Source organism: Mobula birostris, chromosome 9 (assembly GCF_030028105.1).
Source record: "Mobula birostris isolate sMobBir1 chromosome 9, sMobBir1.hap1, whole genome shotgun sequence".
Taxonomy (NCBI): domain Eukaryota; kingdom Metazoa; phylum Chordata; class Chondrichthyes; order Myliobatiformes; family Myliobatidae; genus Mobula; species Mobula birostris.
The window spans coordinates 139,675,746-139,692,381 of record NC_092378.1 but is presented as its reverse complement, the minus strand read 5'-3'; the positions used below and the strand labels follow the sequence as shown (position 1 = coordinate 139,692,381).

The 16,636-nt window shown below is 41.9% G+C and overlaps 2 protein-coding genes and 1 long non-coding RNA gene across 4 annotated transcripts in view; 2 read left to right on the top strand and 1 right to left on the bottom strand.

The window, feature by feature from the left end:
• zc3h7a (zinc finger CCCH-type containing 7A) overlaps positions 1-1,582 on the top strand; it is a 105,090-nt gene extending 103,508 nt beyond the window's left edge. For both annotated transcript variants that reach the window (XM_072268964.1, XM_072268963.1), the window contains one exon: positions 799-1,582. In XM_072268964.1, the coding sequence (XP_072125065.1) occupies positions 799-988 (190 nt within the window). In that variant the 3' untranslated portion in view covers positions 989-1,582. The remainder of the gene's footprint in view (positions 1-798) is intronic.
• The window catches only part of LOC140203126 (uncharacterized), a 79,716-nt gene extending 67,314 nt beyond the window's left edge, over positions 1-12,402 (bottom strand). The window contains exons 1-2 of the long non-coding RNA XR_011887289.1: positions 12,269-12,402; positions 8,567-8,695 (exon numbers count right to left, since the gene is read on the bottom strand). This is a non-coding gene — a long non-coding RNA (uncharacterized lncRNA). The remainder of the gene's footprint in view (positions 1-8,566; positions 8,696-12,268) is intronic.
• Positions 11,528-16,636, top strand: part of txndc11 (thioredoxin domain containing 11) — an 85,930-nt gene continuing 80,821 nt past the window's right edge. The window contains exon 1 of the mRNA XM_072268965.1: positions 11,528-11,946. Within this exon, the coding sequence (XP_072125066.1) occupies positions 11,807-11,946 (140 nt within the window). The 5' untranslated portion in view covers positions 11,528-11,806. The remainder of the gene's footprint in view (positions 11,947-16,636) is intronic.

Below are 16,636 nucleotides of genomic sequence, written 5' to 3'. Positions count from 1 at the left end.
GCACTACTGTTTTCAGTAATCAAACTACAGTAAGGAAGGCAGCCATTTCTTTGGTCCTGTCAGTACAGCCACAATTAACAGATTTATATCAACACTAAAGATCCAAATCATTATCAAATCATTCCCAGGTCATTCTCGCGGCTACCATAGGGAAGGAGGTATGGGAGCCTTAGGTCCCACACCACCAGGTTCATTAATAGATATTGCCTTTCAACCATCAAGCTCCCGAACCAGCGTGGATAACTCAACACTGAACTGATCCCTGAACACAACCTGTGAACCCACTTTCAAAAACTCTACAACTTGTGTTCTCCGTATTATTTATTTGTTTGTTTATTTATTTGCTGAGTTAATATGCTTTTTTTCTGGAATTGCACAGTTTTCTTTTGCACATTAGTTACTTGTCAGTCTTTGTGTGTAGTTTTTCATTGATTCTGTTGCATTTCTTTGTTCTACTGTGAATGCCTGCGGAAAATGAATCTCAGGAGTATTGTATGGTGACGTATATGTACTTGAATCTTTGAAGCCATGATTTTAAGAATTATGAAAGTGTATTGAAATTGTGATTTAAAAATATGAGAATGCCAAATACAACATTGGTTCTTGATTTAGTATTCAATGAAATTCTCACATCTTGTTTCCTGGCTGCCTAGTAAATTTGAGTCTCACTTCAGTGACGCCCAGCCCCTCACTAAACATCTGCAATGTTGGTTTAATATGTAATGTACAACTTCTACTTCAAAGCAGTGTTATGGAAGTAAATATCAATTGATACATGTGTGTTTATGTTGATTACAGGCATCAGACTGGTACCTGTGTAGATGAAGAGAACTGCCAACTTGCCCATAGTAAAGCAGAATTGCAAGAATGGATGGATCGAAGAGAAGTTCTAAAACAGAAGCTAGCTAAAGCCAGAAAAGACCATTTGATTGCCCCAGATGATGATGACTTTGGCAAATTTGATTTTTTGATTAAAGAATTAAATTAATATAATAACCATGGAATGTTCATATGTTCAGAAATGTCTTATAAATTGCCATTCTCTTGATTGAAACTGAAACTAAGAGGCATATAAGCAGCAATTCTTTGAATTATCCTCCTGCTTTACTTTCCTACAGTAAAAATTGCTGTGGTATTGTGAAAGTGCCATATGTTAGAAGCAGGAGCATGACAGTATTCACTGTACATTGGCACATTTTATAGCCAATGACACAGTGTTTGGTGAAAGTCGCTGCCTTACTTCAAGATGACATGCAGCTTAACAAGAAAAAAAAACATGGGATATATTAAAGCGGAACAAATTTTTATGATATTCTTTATAATGTCATAGGAATGCATTTCAAAACCTCCTAGGGACATAGGGAAAAAAATTAAGATTTGTATGAAAAGGTCTCAGATTTTTGTTGTAAACATTTTGAGTTTACATAATAGTAAGAGCAGAAGAATTGGGATCAATAATGTGGCAAACCATTGTGATAAATGATAATGGTTCAGAGTTTCAAATTTATCATCATTGAATGTGTTAGAACAATAGGAAGCTATTTATGATTTTTTTCTTCTAAGTAATAGTTTTTAAACAAAATCATTCATCAGTATACAGGATGAATGGATTTACATTTTACCAGTGTCCTCATTTATTGGCAACAGGGAAGCAGGTGTCAAAGAGCAGCATAAAATAATTTGGTTATAAGGTAAAGAATATTATGGTTTGGTTATATATATTGCTTGCTATTTAAATGTTGATTTCCTTTAAAATCACATGAATTGCCAATTGGCAAAAAAAAATTATATGGACCAATAATGTCATTAATAAAGAAGATGAGATGGTTTACATTATACACTGGAGTGAATATTATCCTGCAATTATGTTCTTCATCTTACTTACAAATAGAAGCATGTGTTGAAGTTCTTTCATGTTTTCGATTTCTTTGTAAAGTGGTTTTGTGCCTCCTTATTTGGGTTCCTCGTCAACATCTAACCTGCTGCCCGTCCTTTTCAGCGTGTCATCTTCTCACCCAAACTCTTTCTAAGTTCACCTGGGAAGGAAAGTCTGGGCTCAGCTGGAAACACAATCTGTTCGCAGCAGAGCATGCTGACAGTGCCAGTCTGCAAAGTTTGGAGTTTGTTGAGTAAAGGTCAAAGAGCAACACGTGCTAGAGCAGGGGTTCCCAACCTTTTTTTTAATGCCATGGTCCAATACCATTAAGCAAAGGGTCTGTGGACCCCAGGTTTGGAACCCCTGCTCTAGAAGCGGAGAGAAAATGCTGATGGGTTTTCACTTTTATCCAAAGATACAGCATGTTAACGGCCCTTCAAGCCTAATGAGCCCATGCCACCCCAAGTGATCAGTTAATCTACTAACCCAAACTTCTTTGGAATGTGTGAGGAATCCAGAGCTTCTGGAGAAAGCCTACATAGTCATAGGGAGAATGTACAAACTCCTCACAGTGAAGGGAAATGAACTCAGGACTCTGGCACCATAATAGTGTACTGCTAACCGCTACCATGCCACCACAGCAGTCCCGGCAGTTTCCTAAGAGAAGAGAAGGAAATTTTGTTTCCGTCAATAGCTTTTCATCAGAGTTGAGAAGTATTAGAAAAGAATCCAATTAGAAGCTGCAAAGAAAGGAGAAAAGCAGTGGGGAAAGGATTGAGACAAGGGGAATGAGTACAACGCAAAAGATTGGAGTGCTGGTTGAAAGGGACTGGATGATAGGGGGCTGTGGAGTGCCCAACGTGGAAGAGTATAATAACTTGCAAACATTAAAAGCAGATGAACAAAGCTGTGTGGTTGCTGGGAGAGCTGGCAGTGCCCCCTAGTGTTATTGAATTATCATGGATTTTTTTTTAGATTTAGATTCAACTTTATCGTCATTGTACCGAGTACAGGCACAAAGCCAATGAAATGCAGTTAGCATCTAACCAGAAATGCAAAGAATAGTGTTATTTACAAAATAACTGCAAATAAAAAGTAAGTGCTACAGCACACAAATATAAAAGTACTGAGACAGTACAATATGGGTGCAATACTGCTTAGCGCTGTGATGTGAGGTTCAGCAGGGTCACAGCCTCAGGGAAGAAGCTCTTCCTGTACCTGCTGATGCGGGAGCGGAGGCTCCTGTAGCGCCTACCGGATGGAAGGAGAGTAAAAAGTCCATGGTTAGGGTGAGATGCATCCCTGATAATGCTTTTCGCCCTGCCCAGGCAGCGTTTATGGTAGATGTTCTCCATGATGGGCAATTGGGTGCCGATAATCTGCTGGGCAGTTTTCACCATACGCTGGAGTGCTTTGCGGTCCAATATGGGACAATTGCCATAGCACATGATGCAGTTGGTGAGTATGCTGTCAATGGTACAGCAGTAAAAGTCCTTCCTTATTCTGGGACAGAGGTGAGCTTTCTTGATGCTCCCCAGGAAATAAAGGCGCTGTTGCGCCTTTTTTTTTTATCAGGATAGAGGAGTTCAGGGACCAGGTGAGATCCTCGGAAATGTGGACACCAAGGAATTTGAAGCTTGATACACGCTCCACTACAGCTCCGTTGATATAGATGAGGATGTGAGTGTAGCTCCTAGCATGCCTGAAGACCACAATGATCTCCTTGGTCTTCCGGGTGTTAAGGGCCAGGTTGTTGTCGGCACACTTTGCAGCCAGGTGCTGGACCTCGTCCCTGTAGACCGTCTCGTCATCTCCTCTGATCAGGCCGTAGTGTCGTCTGCGAACCTGATTATGGAGTTAGAACCATGTACAGGAATGCAGTCATAGGTGAAAAGGGAGTACAGAAGAGGGCTCAGGACACAGCCTTGAGGCATGCCGGTGTTCAGGGTGAAAGTGGAGGAGGAGAGGTTGTCTAACTTAACTGATTGAGATCTGTTAGTCAGAAAGTCCAAGGTCCAATTGCAGAGGGATGAGCTAATACCAAGCTGGCGAAGTTTGGCGATCAGCTTGGAGGGGATCACAGTATTGAATGCCGAAATAAAGTCAATGAACAGCATTCTGACTTAAGAGTTGGATGATGTGATAATTGAAGTTTCCAAAATAAATCTGAACCATTAAATGTATTGATGATACATTTAAGCAAAACAGCTATTCACAATAGATTCAGCAGAATAAACAGTGACATCAATTTTTACGTGCCAAAATGTAGTAGATGCTAGAAATCTAAAATGTAACTAAAAGTTAGAAATACTTAACAGGTCAGTAATCAAATCATCAAATCAAATCAAATTATCATTCAACCATACATGGATACAGCCCAACAAAACAATATTCCTCTGAGCCCAAGGTGCAAAACATACACTGTACATTCAAAATAGTCAGAAAAGAAGACATAGCCATGCAAAAAAAAATATATATATATATACATATATATATTAGTCCAGGACCCTGAGCGACATGTCCTTCAAAATGATGGCACAGTTCCTAGCAATCCAGCCTGTCGTTCCATTGTCTCTGAGATAGAAATTAAGTACTAAACGCTCTAATATTTTTATAGAGATACAGCAGAATAACAGGTCTTTCCAGCCCAATGAGCCCGCACCACCCAATTGACCTATTAACCCAAACGCCTGTGGAATGTGGGAGGTAACTGGAGCACTCAGTGGAAATTCACACGGTTCTACTTGAATAATTTTCATTTCTCTCCTACGGTTAAATAGTACCCTTTGTACCCTGGATTTTGCAGAGATAACTTTGTATATTCTGAGTCTGGGGAGAAGTAAGTTCTTAACATGATTCTGGTTCTAACAGCAATGAGTATAAAGAGGTCAACCACATAAAGTTATTATGGTAAAGTAAGAGCTCATTTGGCTTGAAGATTCAATGGGTTGAATGGCCTGAGTTATGAAACATCATATCTTTAACAAATGATGACTTTATGGCTCAATTAATCAGCATGAGTTTTCTTAAGGTTGTTATCTCTAGGGGAGATAGGTACTGGGAACTATTAAATGCTCCCAATGGTGTGCATCTCAAATAGCCTCTGACGACCAAGTCCATATCGTGGCCTTCACATGTGGCTTAGCTACCAGGTCTGGGCAAATATTTCTGCTGACAGCAGAAGGCAAAAATGGTTTAATGGTGCCTTAAAGCCAGACGTTCTGGGCAGATGGCCACGTTCATCTAGGAGAAGGAAAACTCTGATCCCGAACCTCCACTGCCTTGTGGCTATATCCACTCATGGGGAAGGCTTCCGAAGTAAACCTGAAGGAAAAATCAAGGTGGGGTCCTGAAGGCAGTTTCACGTTGAGTTCAATGCTGACTGGCAACTCTCCGGTGCCAAACTGTGTCAGTCTCTGCCGTTGCTTTTGATTCATCAGCCAAGTGGAGAGGAGGAGCCTGCAGCACAGGCAACAGCTTGCAGTCCATATCCTACTGCCCCGGCTTGTGTATCATGTAGATAGCTAGGACAGAATATCCATGGGCGACCCCAACCAAAGGACGGTCTCAATCAGCATGACCATGAATTTCTCCCTGTGGCTTCAGCACAATGCCAAAGAATTGGAATAAGTCTCATTTATTGCAACTTGGCATTTCCACTGGAGTTTTGTATTCTTGTTTGCATAAAAAAATAAGTTTGCATTACCAAATTTGCAGCAGTTATTGACTAAAACTTTCCACCTTAATATTTGTGTATTTATGCTACTACCTTGCAGCACAGACTACAGTGTCGTTTACATGGAGGGACATATAGATAAACATTTCATACTTGAATTGAATCCTTATGTCTCTATAATAATAGATAAATTGCATTGATTTTGTTTATGGGATTAATAGATTTTAAGGTCCTCACCTATATTTTCAGATTCTACCTCTCCCTCTCTCTGTAATCATGGATATCTGCTTTCTGCCAGTACAGTCCTCTTCCATGAATTTAATTGCTCCTCTATCGTCAGTCCCACCTTCACTGCTAAGGGTTGAAGTTCTGAAATGCCCATCAAAAACATCACCTTAGCTAACTATAAACACAAGAGAGTCTGCAGATGCTGAAAATCCAGAGCAACACATACAAGAGGCTGGAAGAACTCAGCTGGTTAGACAGCTTCTATGGAAATGAATGAACAGTTGATGTTTCGGGCTGAGACTCTTCTTCAGGACTGGAAAGGAAGGAGAAAGATGCCAGAAGTAAAAGATGGGGGAAGGGAACAGTGGACTAGCTAGAAGGTGATGGGTGAAATCAGATGGGTAGGAAAGGTAAAGGGCTGGAGAAGAAGGAATCTGATAGGAGAGGAGAGTGGAGCATAGGAGAAAGGGAAGGATGAGCACCAGGACGAAGGGATAGGCTGCTGAGGAGAAGAGGTAAGAGGCAAAATTCGGGAAGAGGGAAGAGGGAGGGAAGTGATCTCCCAATGGTATTGGGTACGGAAGTCTGAGTATCTAACTCAGTGAGGAACAGCAAAGTACATGCATGTTCAATGTGGTGTAGGAGTTGGTAATGATGTTGATTCCATAGCATCGCTGTTCTTGGTAGTAGAAGGCACATACAAGATGCCGTTTAAGAGTGAAATTGGTGGCTACGTAAACAATACATACTTCTGTCATCGTGGTAGAGCATCCATTGGCAGAATTGCTAATCAAACAAACTGCTGTAAAATGTTCTTTGGGCATTGTTACAACTGCTCCTGGCCAGGCTGATGACGCATCACAGAGCTGTCTTGATCCTCATGGAAGATTAGGATTCTTTATAACATTAAAAGCACAATTCCTTATATTATACTTCCAAATCATTTAAACCATTCACTAAAATCACCTTCCATTTTTATGACATCTTCAATGCAGCAAAGCATGGCTAGGTACTTCTCATCTCTCTCATGAGCAGTAACTAGCACAGATGATTAAATGCATGTCTAGAGAGCTAGACTTTTGGAACTGCCCATCAGAAGAAATAAGTTAGCAAAGTTCTGCTTCCAACACATATTTTTCTAACAACTTCCACCATCTTGAACAGGATCCTACGATGAAACACATCTTTATTTTCCTCTACCCGCCCACTCTCCGTGTTCTGCAGAGATTACTCCCTCCTTGAGTCCTTTGTCCATTCATCACTCCTCACTAATCTCCTTCCTGGCGCATATCCCTGCAAGTGACAGAAATGCTACGTCTGCCTATTCACCTCTGTTTAGGGTCCAAGATTGTCCTTCCAGGTGAGGCAACACTTCACTTGAAAATCTATTGGGTCATCTATGGTACCTGATGATCCTGATGTGGCCACCTCTACATTGGTGAGTCCATTTTGTTGAGCAACCCTGCTCCATCCACCAAAGTGTAATTTCCTGGTGACCCACCATTTTAATTCCTTTCCCCATAATGGTATGTTGACCCATGGCATCCTCTTTTGCTACAATGAGGCCACTCTCAAGGTAGAGGAGCAACATCTCATATTCTGGCTAAGTAGCCTCCAACCTGATGACATGGACATCGATTTCTTCTTCTGGTAATTTTTTTCCCTGCCCCTCCCCTCTTCTACTCTTCCCCAATTTGGCCTCTTACCTCTTCTCCTCACCTGCTTATCCCTTCATCCTGGTGCTCCTCCTTCCATTTCTCCTATGCTCCACTCTCCTCTCCTATCAGATTCCTTCTTCTCCAGCCCTTTACCTTTCCTACCCATCTGATTTCACCCATCACCTTCGAGCTAGTCCACCATTCCCTTCCCCCATCTTTTACTTCTGGCATCTTCCCCCTTCCTTTCCAGTCCTGAAGAAGGGTCTCAGCCCAAAACATTAACTATTTATTCATTTCCATAGAAGCTGTCTAGCTAGCTGAGTTCCTCCAGCCTCTTGTATGTGTTGCTCTGGATTTTCAGCATCTGCAGAATCTCGTGTTTATAGTTAGCAAAGGTGATGTTTTTGATGGGCATTCCAGAACTTCAACCCTTAGCAGTGAAGGTGGGACTGATGATAGAGGAGCGATTAAATTCATGGATGATCAAGAGGACTGTACTGGCAGAAAGCTATCCATGATTACAGAGAGAGGGAGTGGTAGAATCTGAAAATATAGGTGAGGACCTTAAAATCTATTAATCTCATAAAGAAAATCGATGAAATTTATCAATTATTATAGAGATGTAAGGATTCAATGAAATATTTATGTATATTTTCCTCCGTGTAAACGACACTGTGGTCTGTGCTGCAAGGTAGTAGCATAAATACACAAATATTAAGGTGGAAAGTTTTAGCCATTTAACTGCTGCAAATCTGGTAATGCAAACTTATTTTTTATGCAAACAAGAATACAAAACTCCAGTGGAAATGCCAAGTTGCAATAAATGAAACTTATTCCAATGCTTTGGCATCGTGCTGAAGCCACAGGGAGAAATTCATGGTCATGCTGATTGAGACCGTCCTTTGGTTGGGGTCACCCATGGATATTCTGTCCTAGCTATCTACATGATACACAAGCCGGGGCAGTAGGATATGGACAGCAAGCTGTTGCCTGTGCTGCAGGCTCCTCTTTTCCACGCAGCTGATGAATCCAGACACTGCTCCAGTTTTATCTGTATTTTTGTAGTCTTGTGGCCAATGCTGTTAAAGTTCTTTCCTATTCCTTGTTATAAGATGAGAGGACTCTTACCTTGAAACCTTATCGTGGAGGTGATCTCCCAATGGTATTGAGTTGTAGAGTCCTTAAAAGTTGGTCCATAGGTTGTGGAGTCAGTTCAAGAGTTGAGGTAAGTGAAGTTATCCATGTTGGTTCAGGACCCTGATGGTTGAATGGCAATAATTATTCCAGAACGTAGGGGTGTACTTCCAGTTCCTCCTTCCCAATGGTAATCAGAAAGGAACACAGGAATCAAGGCCCAGCAAGAAATGTAGGAACAGGAAGTTTAGTGAGTTGGAAGTAGAGTACAGTGCAAAAGTCTGAAGCACACAAGATTGTTTACATGTATCCTGATGGTATGGTCTCCACGGAGCCCTGATCTCATCACCGATGCTGTCTGTGAGTACCTGAGAGACAAGAGCAAGCGAGACAGCCAAGGTCTGCGGAAGAATTGTGCCAAATTCTTCAAAATGATTCGAACAACCTACCAGCCGATTTTCTTATAAAACTGCACGACTGTGTACCTAAGAGAATTGATGCAGTTTTAAAGGCAAAGGGTGCTCACACCAAATATTGATTTGATTTAGTTTTTTACTATTTACTAATCATTATAGTAAATTTTCTGATACTTAAAAAGTTTTCGTTTATTATTTTGAACACATCTTCACTTTACAGAATTTTTTTTTACATGCCTAAGACTTTTGCACCATACTGTCAGTAGCAAAGACTGCTGGTAAGCTGGATGCTACCAGTGGTCCAAATAGAGGGGTAAGAGATCTCTTGTGCTTGCATCCTGTTAGTGCTCCTTTTGATAGTGGAAGTCTCAAATGAAATTTCACAGGAAATCACTTGTAAAAGTTTTTTTTTGTACAGCTCCAGGAAAGCCCAGAGTAAAGATTCAAAGATTAGCTTTATTTGTCAAATGTATATCAGAACATCGAAACATACAGCAAAATCTTTTTGCCAATGACCAATACAGTCCAAGGATATGCTGCGGGCGGCTCACAAATGCGATACCAACGTAGCATACTCACAACTTATTAACCCTAACCTGTACATTTGGAAATATGGGAGGAAACCAAAGCGCTTGGAGAAAACCCACATGGTAATTTCAGGATGTATATTGTATACAGTTCTCTGACATTAAACATACATATTGAAACCAAATGGGAAAACATACAGACTCCTCACACACAGCAGTGGCAATTGACCCCTGATCACTGATCGATGACGCTGTAAAACTGCACTATCCTGCGGCCAGTATAAGGTACTGGTTTCAATCATCTTTAACACATTGGCAGACAGCTCACTACTTTGTCAACACCACGTTATTTGTGGTAATATTACTTTGGGTTGTGCGTGAGTTATATGAATTGTGTTGTTTATCTTGGTCTGGAGGAACGTTTTCTCGTTTGGCAGTGTACGTGGTGAATGACAATAAACTTGAACTTGAAAAAGTATCCAGGTGGGAGGGAATGGGGCCTGTTGTTCTCCAAAACCGGGAAGAGCCAACGTTCAAAACGGGAGAAACACACAACATGGTCGAATCTGACCTGGCGAGTTGCATACTTGTTGGTAATAAAGAGTATAAAATTAATCTCTAATATTCATCAGACTGATAACTTCCCTCCATTAAATCCAGGAAAGGATTCCGAGCTTGGTCATTGTGGTATCATTGGTTACCAGTAAAATGACACCCAGTTCAACAGCTTTGATTATTCAAGTCCTTTATTTATGTTTCTATGGCAATTAGCCAGAAAGACACCAAGGCACTAATTAGTTAACATAGTTATGCTACTCCTGCTTCTTTTCCTCAAATTGTATTTGACTGCATGAAAGGGAGGTTGAAAAAATAAGGATGAAGGTCACAAGCAGTGTGTACTTAACTAATAAACCTCAAACTATTTGTGTTAAATCCTCAAACCGAAATGTCCTAATGCATTTAGCTCTCTGCATTCTAGACCAAAATAGTGCCAGATTCTACAAGTGGAACTATTAAATACCAAAATCTCAAACAACAGGAATTCTGCAGATGCTGGAAATTCAAGCAACACACATCAAAGTTGCTGGTGAATGCAGCAGGCCAGGCAGCATCTCTAGGAAGAGGTGCAGTCGACGTTTCAGGCCGAGACCCTGAATACCAAAATCTAATGCTTTGTTAATTACAGTTACAGATGCTTCACTCCCATTCTTGATAATATTTTAACCATCAACATTGTCTTATTCTGTGTAAAATTGATCGCTGCGTTTGGAAGGAGAAGGAGAGGGGGGGAGGGGGGAGAGAGACACACACACACACACACACACACACACACACACACACACACACACACACACACACACACACACACACACACACACACACACACACACACACACACACACACACACACACACACACACACACACACACACACACACACCGGGGCTGTACCGGTGGAGCTAGCCTCCTTGCGTTTTCTTCATACTTCATTCCACAGTGCATTGGGATAGCACAGGGTAAAACGGCAGCAAAATGCAGAAGAACAGCTACACAGAAAGGTCCATTTTACCGTACTAGGGGACCATTCATTAATCTTTTAACAGAGAGAGGGGGTGGTGTGTGTGTGTGTGTGTGTGTGTGTGTGTGTGTGTGTGTGTGTGTGTGTGTGTGTGTGTGTGTCTTGGGGGGGCGGGGTAAAATCTGCGTTGTCTCGAAGCGCTATATAATTGATTTTATTTTACCAACTACTTTTTCATTTCAAAAATACAATGTATCCATAATAAAAATATATACTAAAGAATAAACATAATGCAAAGCTTAGTGTACTTTTGATCAATACATTTTATGTTGTCATATTATTTTTACATAGCACCATTGTCACGCGTGTGGATTGTGCGAGGGGTTTCCCCACCGATGGTGGGTTGGTGAAAATAGACGGGGGGGGGGGGGGTGAAATAGCCACCTCGCACGGGGACCCAGAGGCGACCGTCACAGGAGCTCCAGCCTGTTTCAATGACTCCTCCAGCCGGGAGTCTTCCACTATCCCAGGCTGCCTTGTGGACGCGACGTGAGCGCCCCGCCGTCGATGCGCCTGGCCGTGTCAGAGCGGGCGCCGTGGCCCCGGGTTCCGGGGTGGAAGTGGTGGCGAGTACGTGGCGGAGCGGGGTTCGCCCGGCGAAGAGGCTGCGAGGGCTGGCGACCGAGGCCGGGCGCTGTGAGCGTGTGAGAGGCGGCCTGCGCCCGTCCCCACCCCTTCCCTCCCCTCCCCGCTATAAAGGCAGTGCCGAGGGATGCTGAGGCTACACAGGGAGCTCGGGCGGCAGTGCGGGTGTGTCGGTAACGCGTTGTGTCACATGGCGAAGAGACCTGAGCTCCTGTGCGGAGCCTTGGCCGTCATTTGCACCGTGGTCACCCTGCGCTTCGCCCTGAGGTAAGAGGCCGAGCTGCTGTCTGTGGGGCAGGGTAGGAAGCGTCGCACTGGCACTGACACACTCCTGATCTGGGCGCTAATGCACACTCCTGGTCCTGAACGGGGCACTGGCATATGCCTTGCCCTGGCACTGACACACATTCCTTACCCTGACCTGGGCACTGAGACTCCTGGCAGTGGCAAATGCCTTGCCCTGGCACTGACACACATTCCTTACCCTGACCTGGGCTTTCCCTGGCAAGCTGACCCTGACTGAAATGCTTGTCTGAAGGTATTGATACCGCCACATGACACGGTTGCTTGCGCTGACTGATGTACTCACCTGCCCCGCCGCTGACTGTGGAGTTGTGTGCTGGACTTGGACTTGGCATTGCACCTTGCTCATTTATCCTGACACTGGAATTATAATGCAGTGATTGATGTTGTAACGCTCTGATATCCTGGCCTGGCCTGGCCTGCCCTGCCCTGGCATGAGATGTGTGCATATGTTGGAGTGTGAGGAATTGACTGTTTGCTTGCCCTGATGCACTGACACTGACCCATTCACCTGCCCAGACACTTGCTGAGTGTTGTCCTGGCATTGTTAATGCTGAACTACTGAGTGTGGACAGGGCAGGGAAACGTGATCACTGATCCATTCACACTGTTGGCGTATTCCTGGCAAGCGCTTGCTCTTTACTGTTCCCATTAGAACATTCTTAATTGCTCACTCTGTTCAAGTTGGCATCTGTAGTCCCATTCATCCCGCCCTTGTTTTGTTTTTGCATACTTGCACACTGCTCTATCCTGTGTTATTCTTTGTCACTTTCCTCGCTCTCTTGCACTTCCCGTATATTGACCTTACGAAAATAATATTTTAATGTATGCATATATTTTATGCAGCTACATGAATGCAGAATAGGCAATTGCTTGTAAGTGATTTGACGTTGTAACATTGAGTGTACTCTTGTCACTGTCCTATTTGTGGAGCTTGAAAGAAAGAATTTTAACCCTTTTTGTGAATTGATACACAGTACAAAATGCTGAATATCTACTTATTTATTGGAGTGTTTTAGAAACATAGAAACATAGAAAACCTACAGCACAATACAGGCCCTTTGGCCTACAAAGCTGTGCTGAACATGTCCCTACTTTAGAGCTACCTAGGCTTACCCATAGCCCTCTATTTTTCTAAGCTCCATGTATCCATCCAGGAGTCTCTTAAAAGTCTGTATTGTTTCCGCCTCCACCTCCGCCGGCAGCCCATTCCACACACTCATCACTCTCTGTGTGAAAAACTTACACTTGACATCTCCTCTGTACCTACTTTTAAGCACCTTAAAACTATGCCCTCTCATGCTAGCCATTTCAGCCCTGGGAAAAAGCCTCTGACTATCCACATGATCAATGCCTCTCATCATCTTATACACCTCTATTAGGTCACCTCTCATCCTCCGTCGCTCAAAATAATTTATTTGACAAACCCTTTTGAATTTTTAAGAAACCCTTTTTGAATTCTAATTTTTTATCAATATTTTTAAAATGTGGTAGTTGAAGGGAAATTAAAAAGAAGCAAGAACTGAAATGTTTGGAAGCTACTAGGCATGCCTTGAGCAATGATTTTGAAGTAATGTGTGGTATCTTGATGTGATTGGAAGTACCTCTGATTGCTGGTGTGGATTTTGTTTTGAATATTTTGACTTGGCTTCAGAGTTGCGATGGCACACTCATTCTTTCCAGTTCTGGACCCTGAATTTGGAGATGTCATTCATGTGGTTTTGGGGAAGAAAAGCACAAATCTTCCTCATTTGTACCTGATCCTTCAAATAATTTTGAATGTGAACAAATAGTGGTAGTAGTTTATAGAGTGGATGATACGGTGTTGATTGAAAACTCTAAACAAACTTCCAGGCCTTTTTTGTCATATGTAGTTTTTAAAAAAAAAACTTGGAATATATTAATAAACAATTTTCCTGCTCATTCTATCCATCAAGTTTTGAGGTTATAAGTTATTCATGTGAAATTTAATTCTTTGTACTTAATTAGTCTAAATTCAGCTTTTATATTAAGGCGGAGCTATCACTAACACAATAAACTGACAGCAACTCTTACTCCTGTACGTATGGGGTAAGCCTAAGATTTCTGTCGATGATTTCCAGCTCTTTCTCACTAGGCGGTGTTTTCAGCCACCTTCAGTGTGTTCTGACTAACTGGCATTCTGCCGTGTGAAGTGTGTGTTTTAGGTGGTGTACTAAACCATAATTACTGCTTATTAAGTCTTCAGACCTTCAAAGTAAACTGTGTGATTGCTTGCTTCTGTTTTTCCAGGTGATCCTATACAGCCTCAATGTTGAGATCAGGGCTCTGTTGCAGAACTCTCTGTTTGCTTTTTGATGAAGGTAGTGCTTATGACCTTGGCTGTGTGTTTGTGGTCATTGGCCTGCTGCAGAATGAAGTTGGGACCGATCAGGCGCCTTCCTGATGGTATTGTGTGATGGATGAGAATCTGCTTATACTCACCATTGAGGATTCCATTAATTCTGATCAGATCACTAACTGTATTTGCAGAAATGCAGCTCCAAGCCTGCAGGGAACCTCTGCCATTTTACACTGTTGGCTGTAGGCACTCATTCATGTAGTTCTCTCCAGTTCTACAGACAAACTGCCTCCTGTTTGAGCCAAAAATTTCAAATTTTGACTCATCACTCCAGAGCACTTGTTGCCATTGTTCGGCACCCCAGTCCTTGTTAAGCCCTGAACACTTTAAAAAGCAGTAATTATGACTTAGTACACCATCTAAAACACACACTTCACACAACAGAATGCAGTTTGTGTTTTTGTGCATATGAGAGTCTCTTTCCACTTCAGAGGAATACTTTTTGGCAACAACTCTTCCATGAACACCACTCCTGGCAAGATTTCTCAAGATTGGAGAGAGGTGTACTTGGATTCCAGTGGTTTCTTTGAGTTTAGAGCTGATAGCAGTGCTGGACAGCTTCTGATTTAGAAGGAATATCACTTTGATGTATCTCTCATCTGCTGCACTCGGTTTCCATGGCCAATCACTATATTTCAGGTCCTTGACTTTGCTTGTTTCTTGTGCTTTTTTAGAAGACCTTGGACAGCACAACTTGAAGCTCCCATCTACTGCAAAATTTCTGCTTGGGAGAGACCTTGCTGATGAAGGATGACCATTTTGTGTGTTGTTGCTGTGCTTACTCTTAGCATAGTGTAAGAATTGATGATTTGAAGGTTAAGCTCTTACATCTGCCACACTCTCATCTTTTAGTTTGGTTGTCCTTCACCCAGTTTGATTCTTTCTACACCCATCTCAGTTTTAGTTAATCAGTTTAGTTCATTCAACTCTGTCATTGATCATTAACATCCTATTTGTTATCTTTGTTTAATCATACACTGGCCTGTATGATTGGTTGTGCATTGTATCTGACTGACTTCAGATTTGTCTGTTCGCATGTGGCTGCTGAATCCAAGCTGAGTGACATAGACGTCCACAATAACGACGTGAAAACTCTGCTGGTTCTGGAAATGGAGTCTCTGTTATTGCTTTCGTACCTTGTTGAGCAACGATTAGGACTGCTGGGAGTTTGTCCTCTAAGTTGTTGTGAGTAGTTCTAACCAAGGCTCACCAGCCACTTACAGCTTGCCCATTCTGTTCCAGCCATTTTGGTACAAACCCAGTGTGTGCAATGTTAGCTTTCACACAGCCTTTGAACCTTTTACAGGGCCTGCCTCGATTCTTCTTGCACAGCAAAAGCTTGCCATTTAGTAGCTGCTTGAGAATTCGGGAATCCTTCATGATTATGAAATGCCCTGTCCACTGAAACTGTGCATTTACAATCATGCTTCAACACTGGTGGTCCCTACCCTGACTAGGACCTCTGGGTTTGTGACTTGGTCCTGCCTGCAGATGCCAAGAATTGACCTCAGACTACACATATATCCTGGGCTATATACCTACAAAATAATCAAGTTTTTATTCAATAGGTGGCCTAAATGTGACTCTCTTTAACAAAGTACAAAAATTTCTCTTAACATTTAACCTTTTGGAAATTGAATGTTTGGAAATCTAAAATTTGCTCTTTTCTACTGACACTAATACGAAATAAACATCTAAAACAAAATATATATATTTTTAAAAACTGTAGGGTGCCTAAGACTTTTGCACAGTACAGTATTTATAATGTTGATTTATAGAATTTGCAGAATTTTGTTCTTGTGTAAAAGATCAGTGAGTTTTTTTTTGTCATCAGTTTTGTTCCCTCTTTTCCACTGGTTGTGATTCCCCGTGCTCTAATCTCAATTTTGGGCTTCTCATGTTGTATGGCAGCAGGCTCTTCACCACAAAGGGACCTTGCATTCTCCGTTAATTTGTATGCTTGCTGAATGTGCATTAGCACTTGTGAACCAATTTCATAATTTAAGTCTCATATTTCTGGCAATATGAATTAATCCTTTCATTGCACTAGTGTTGTCTAGGCACACTAAATTTATTTCCCTCTTTCTCCTTACTGATTCAACATTTAGCAATTACACTTCCTTATAAGTTTGTTCTCTATTTTAGTGCACCATAGGCATTGCTACCCAATACCTGGCTATTACAGCATTATTGTTATAGGATATTGTTTCAGTGACAGTTATGCACAGTCGTGAGTTAAAGTTCTCACCACAACAGCATATGTATTTGAATTTG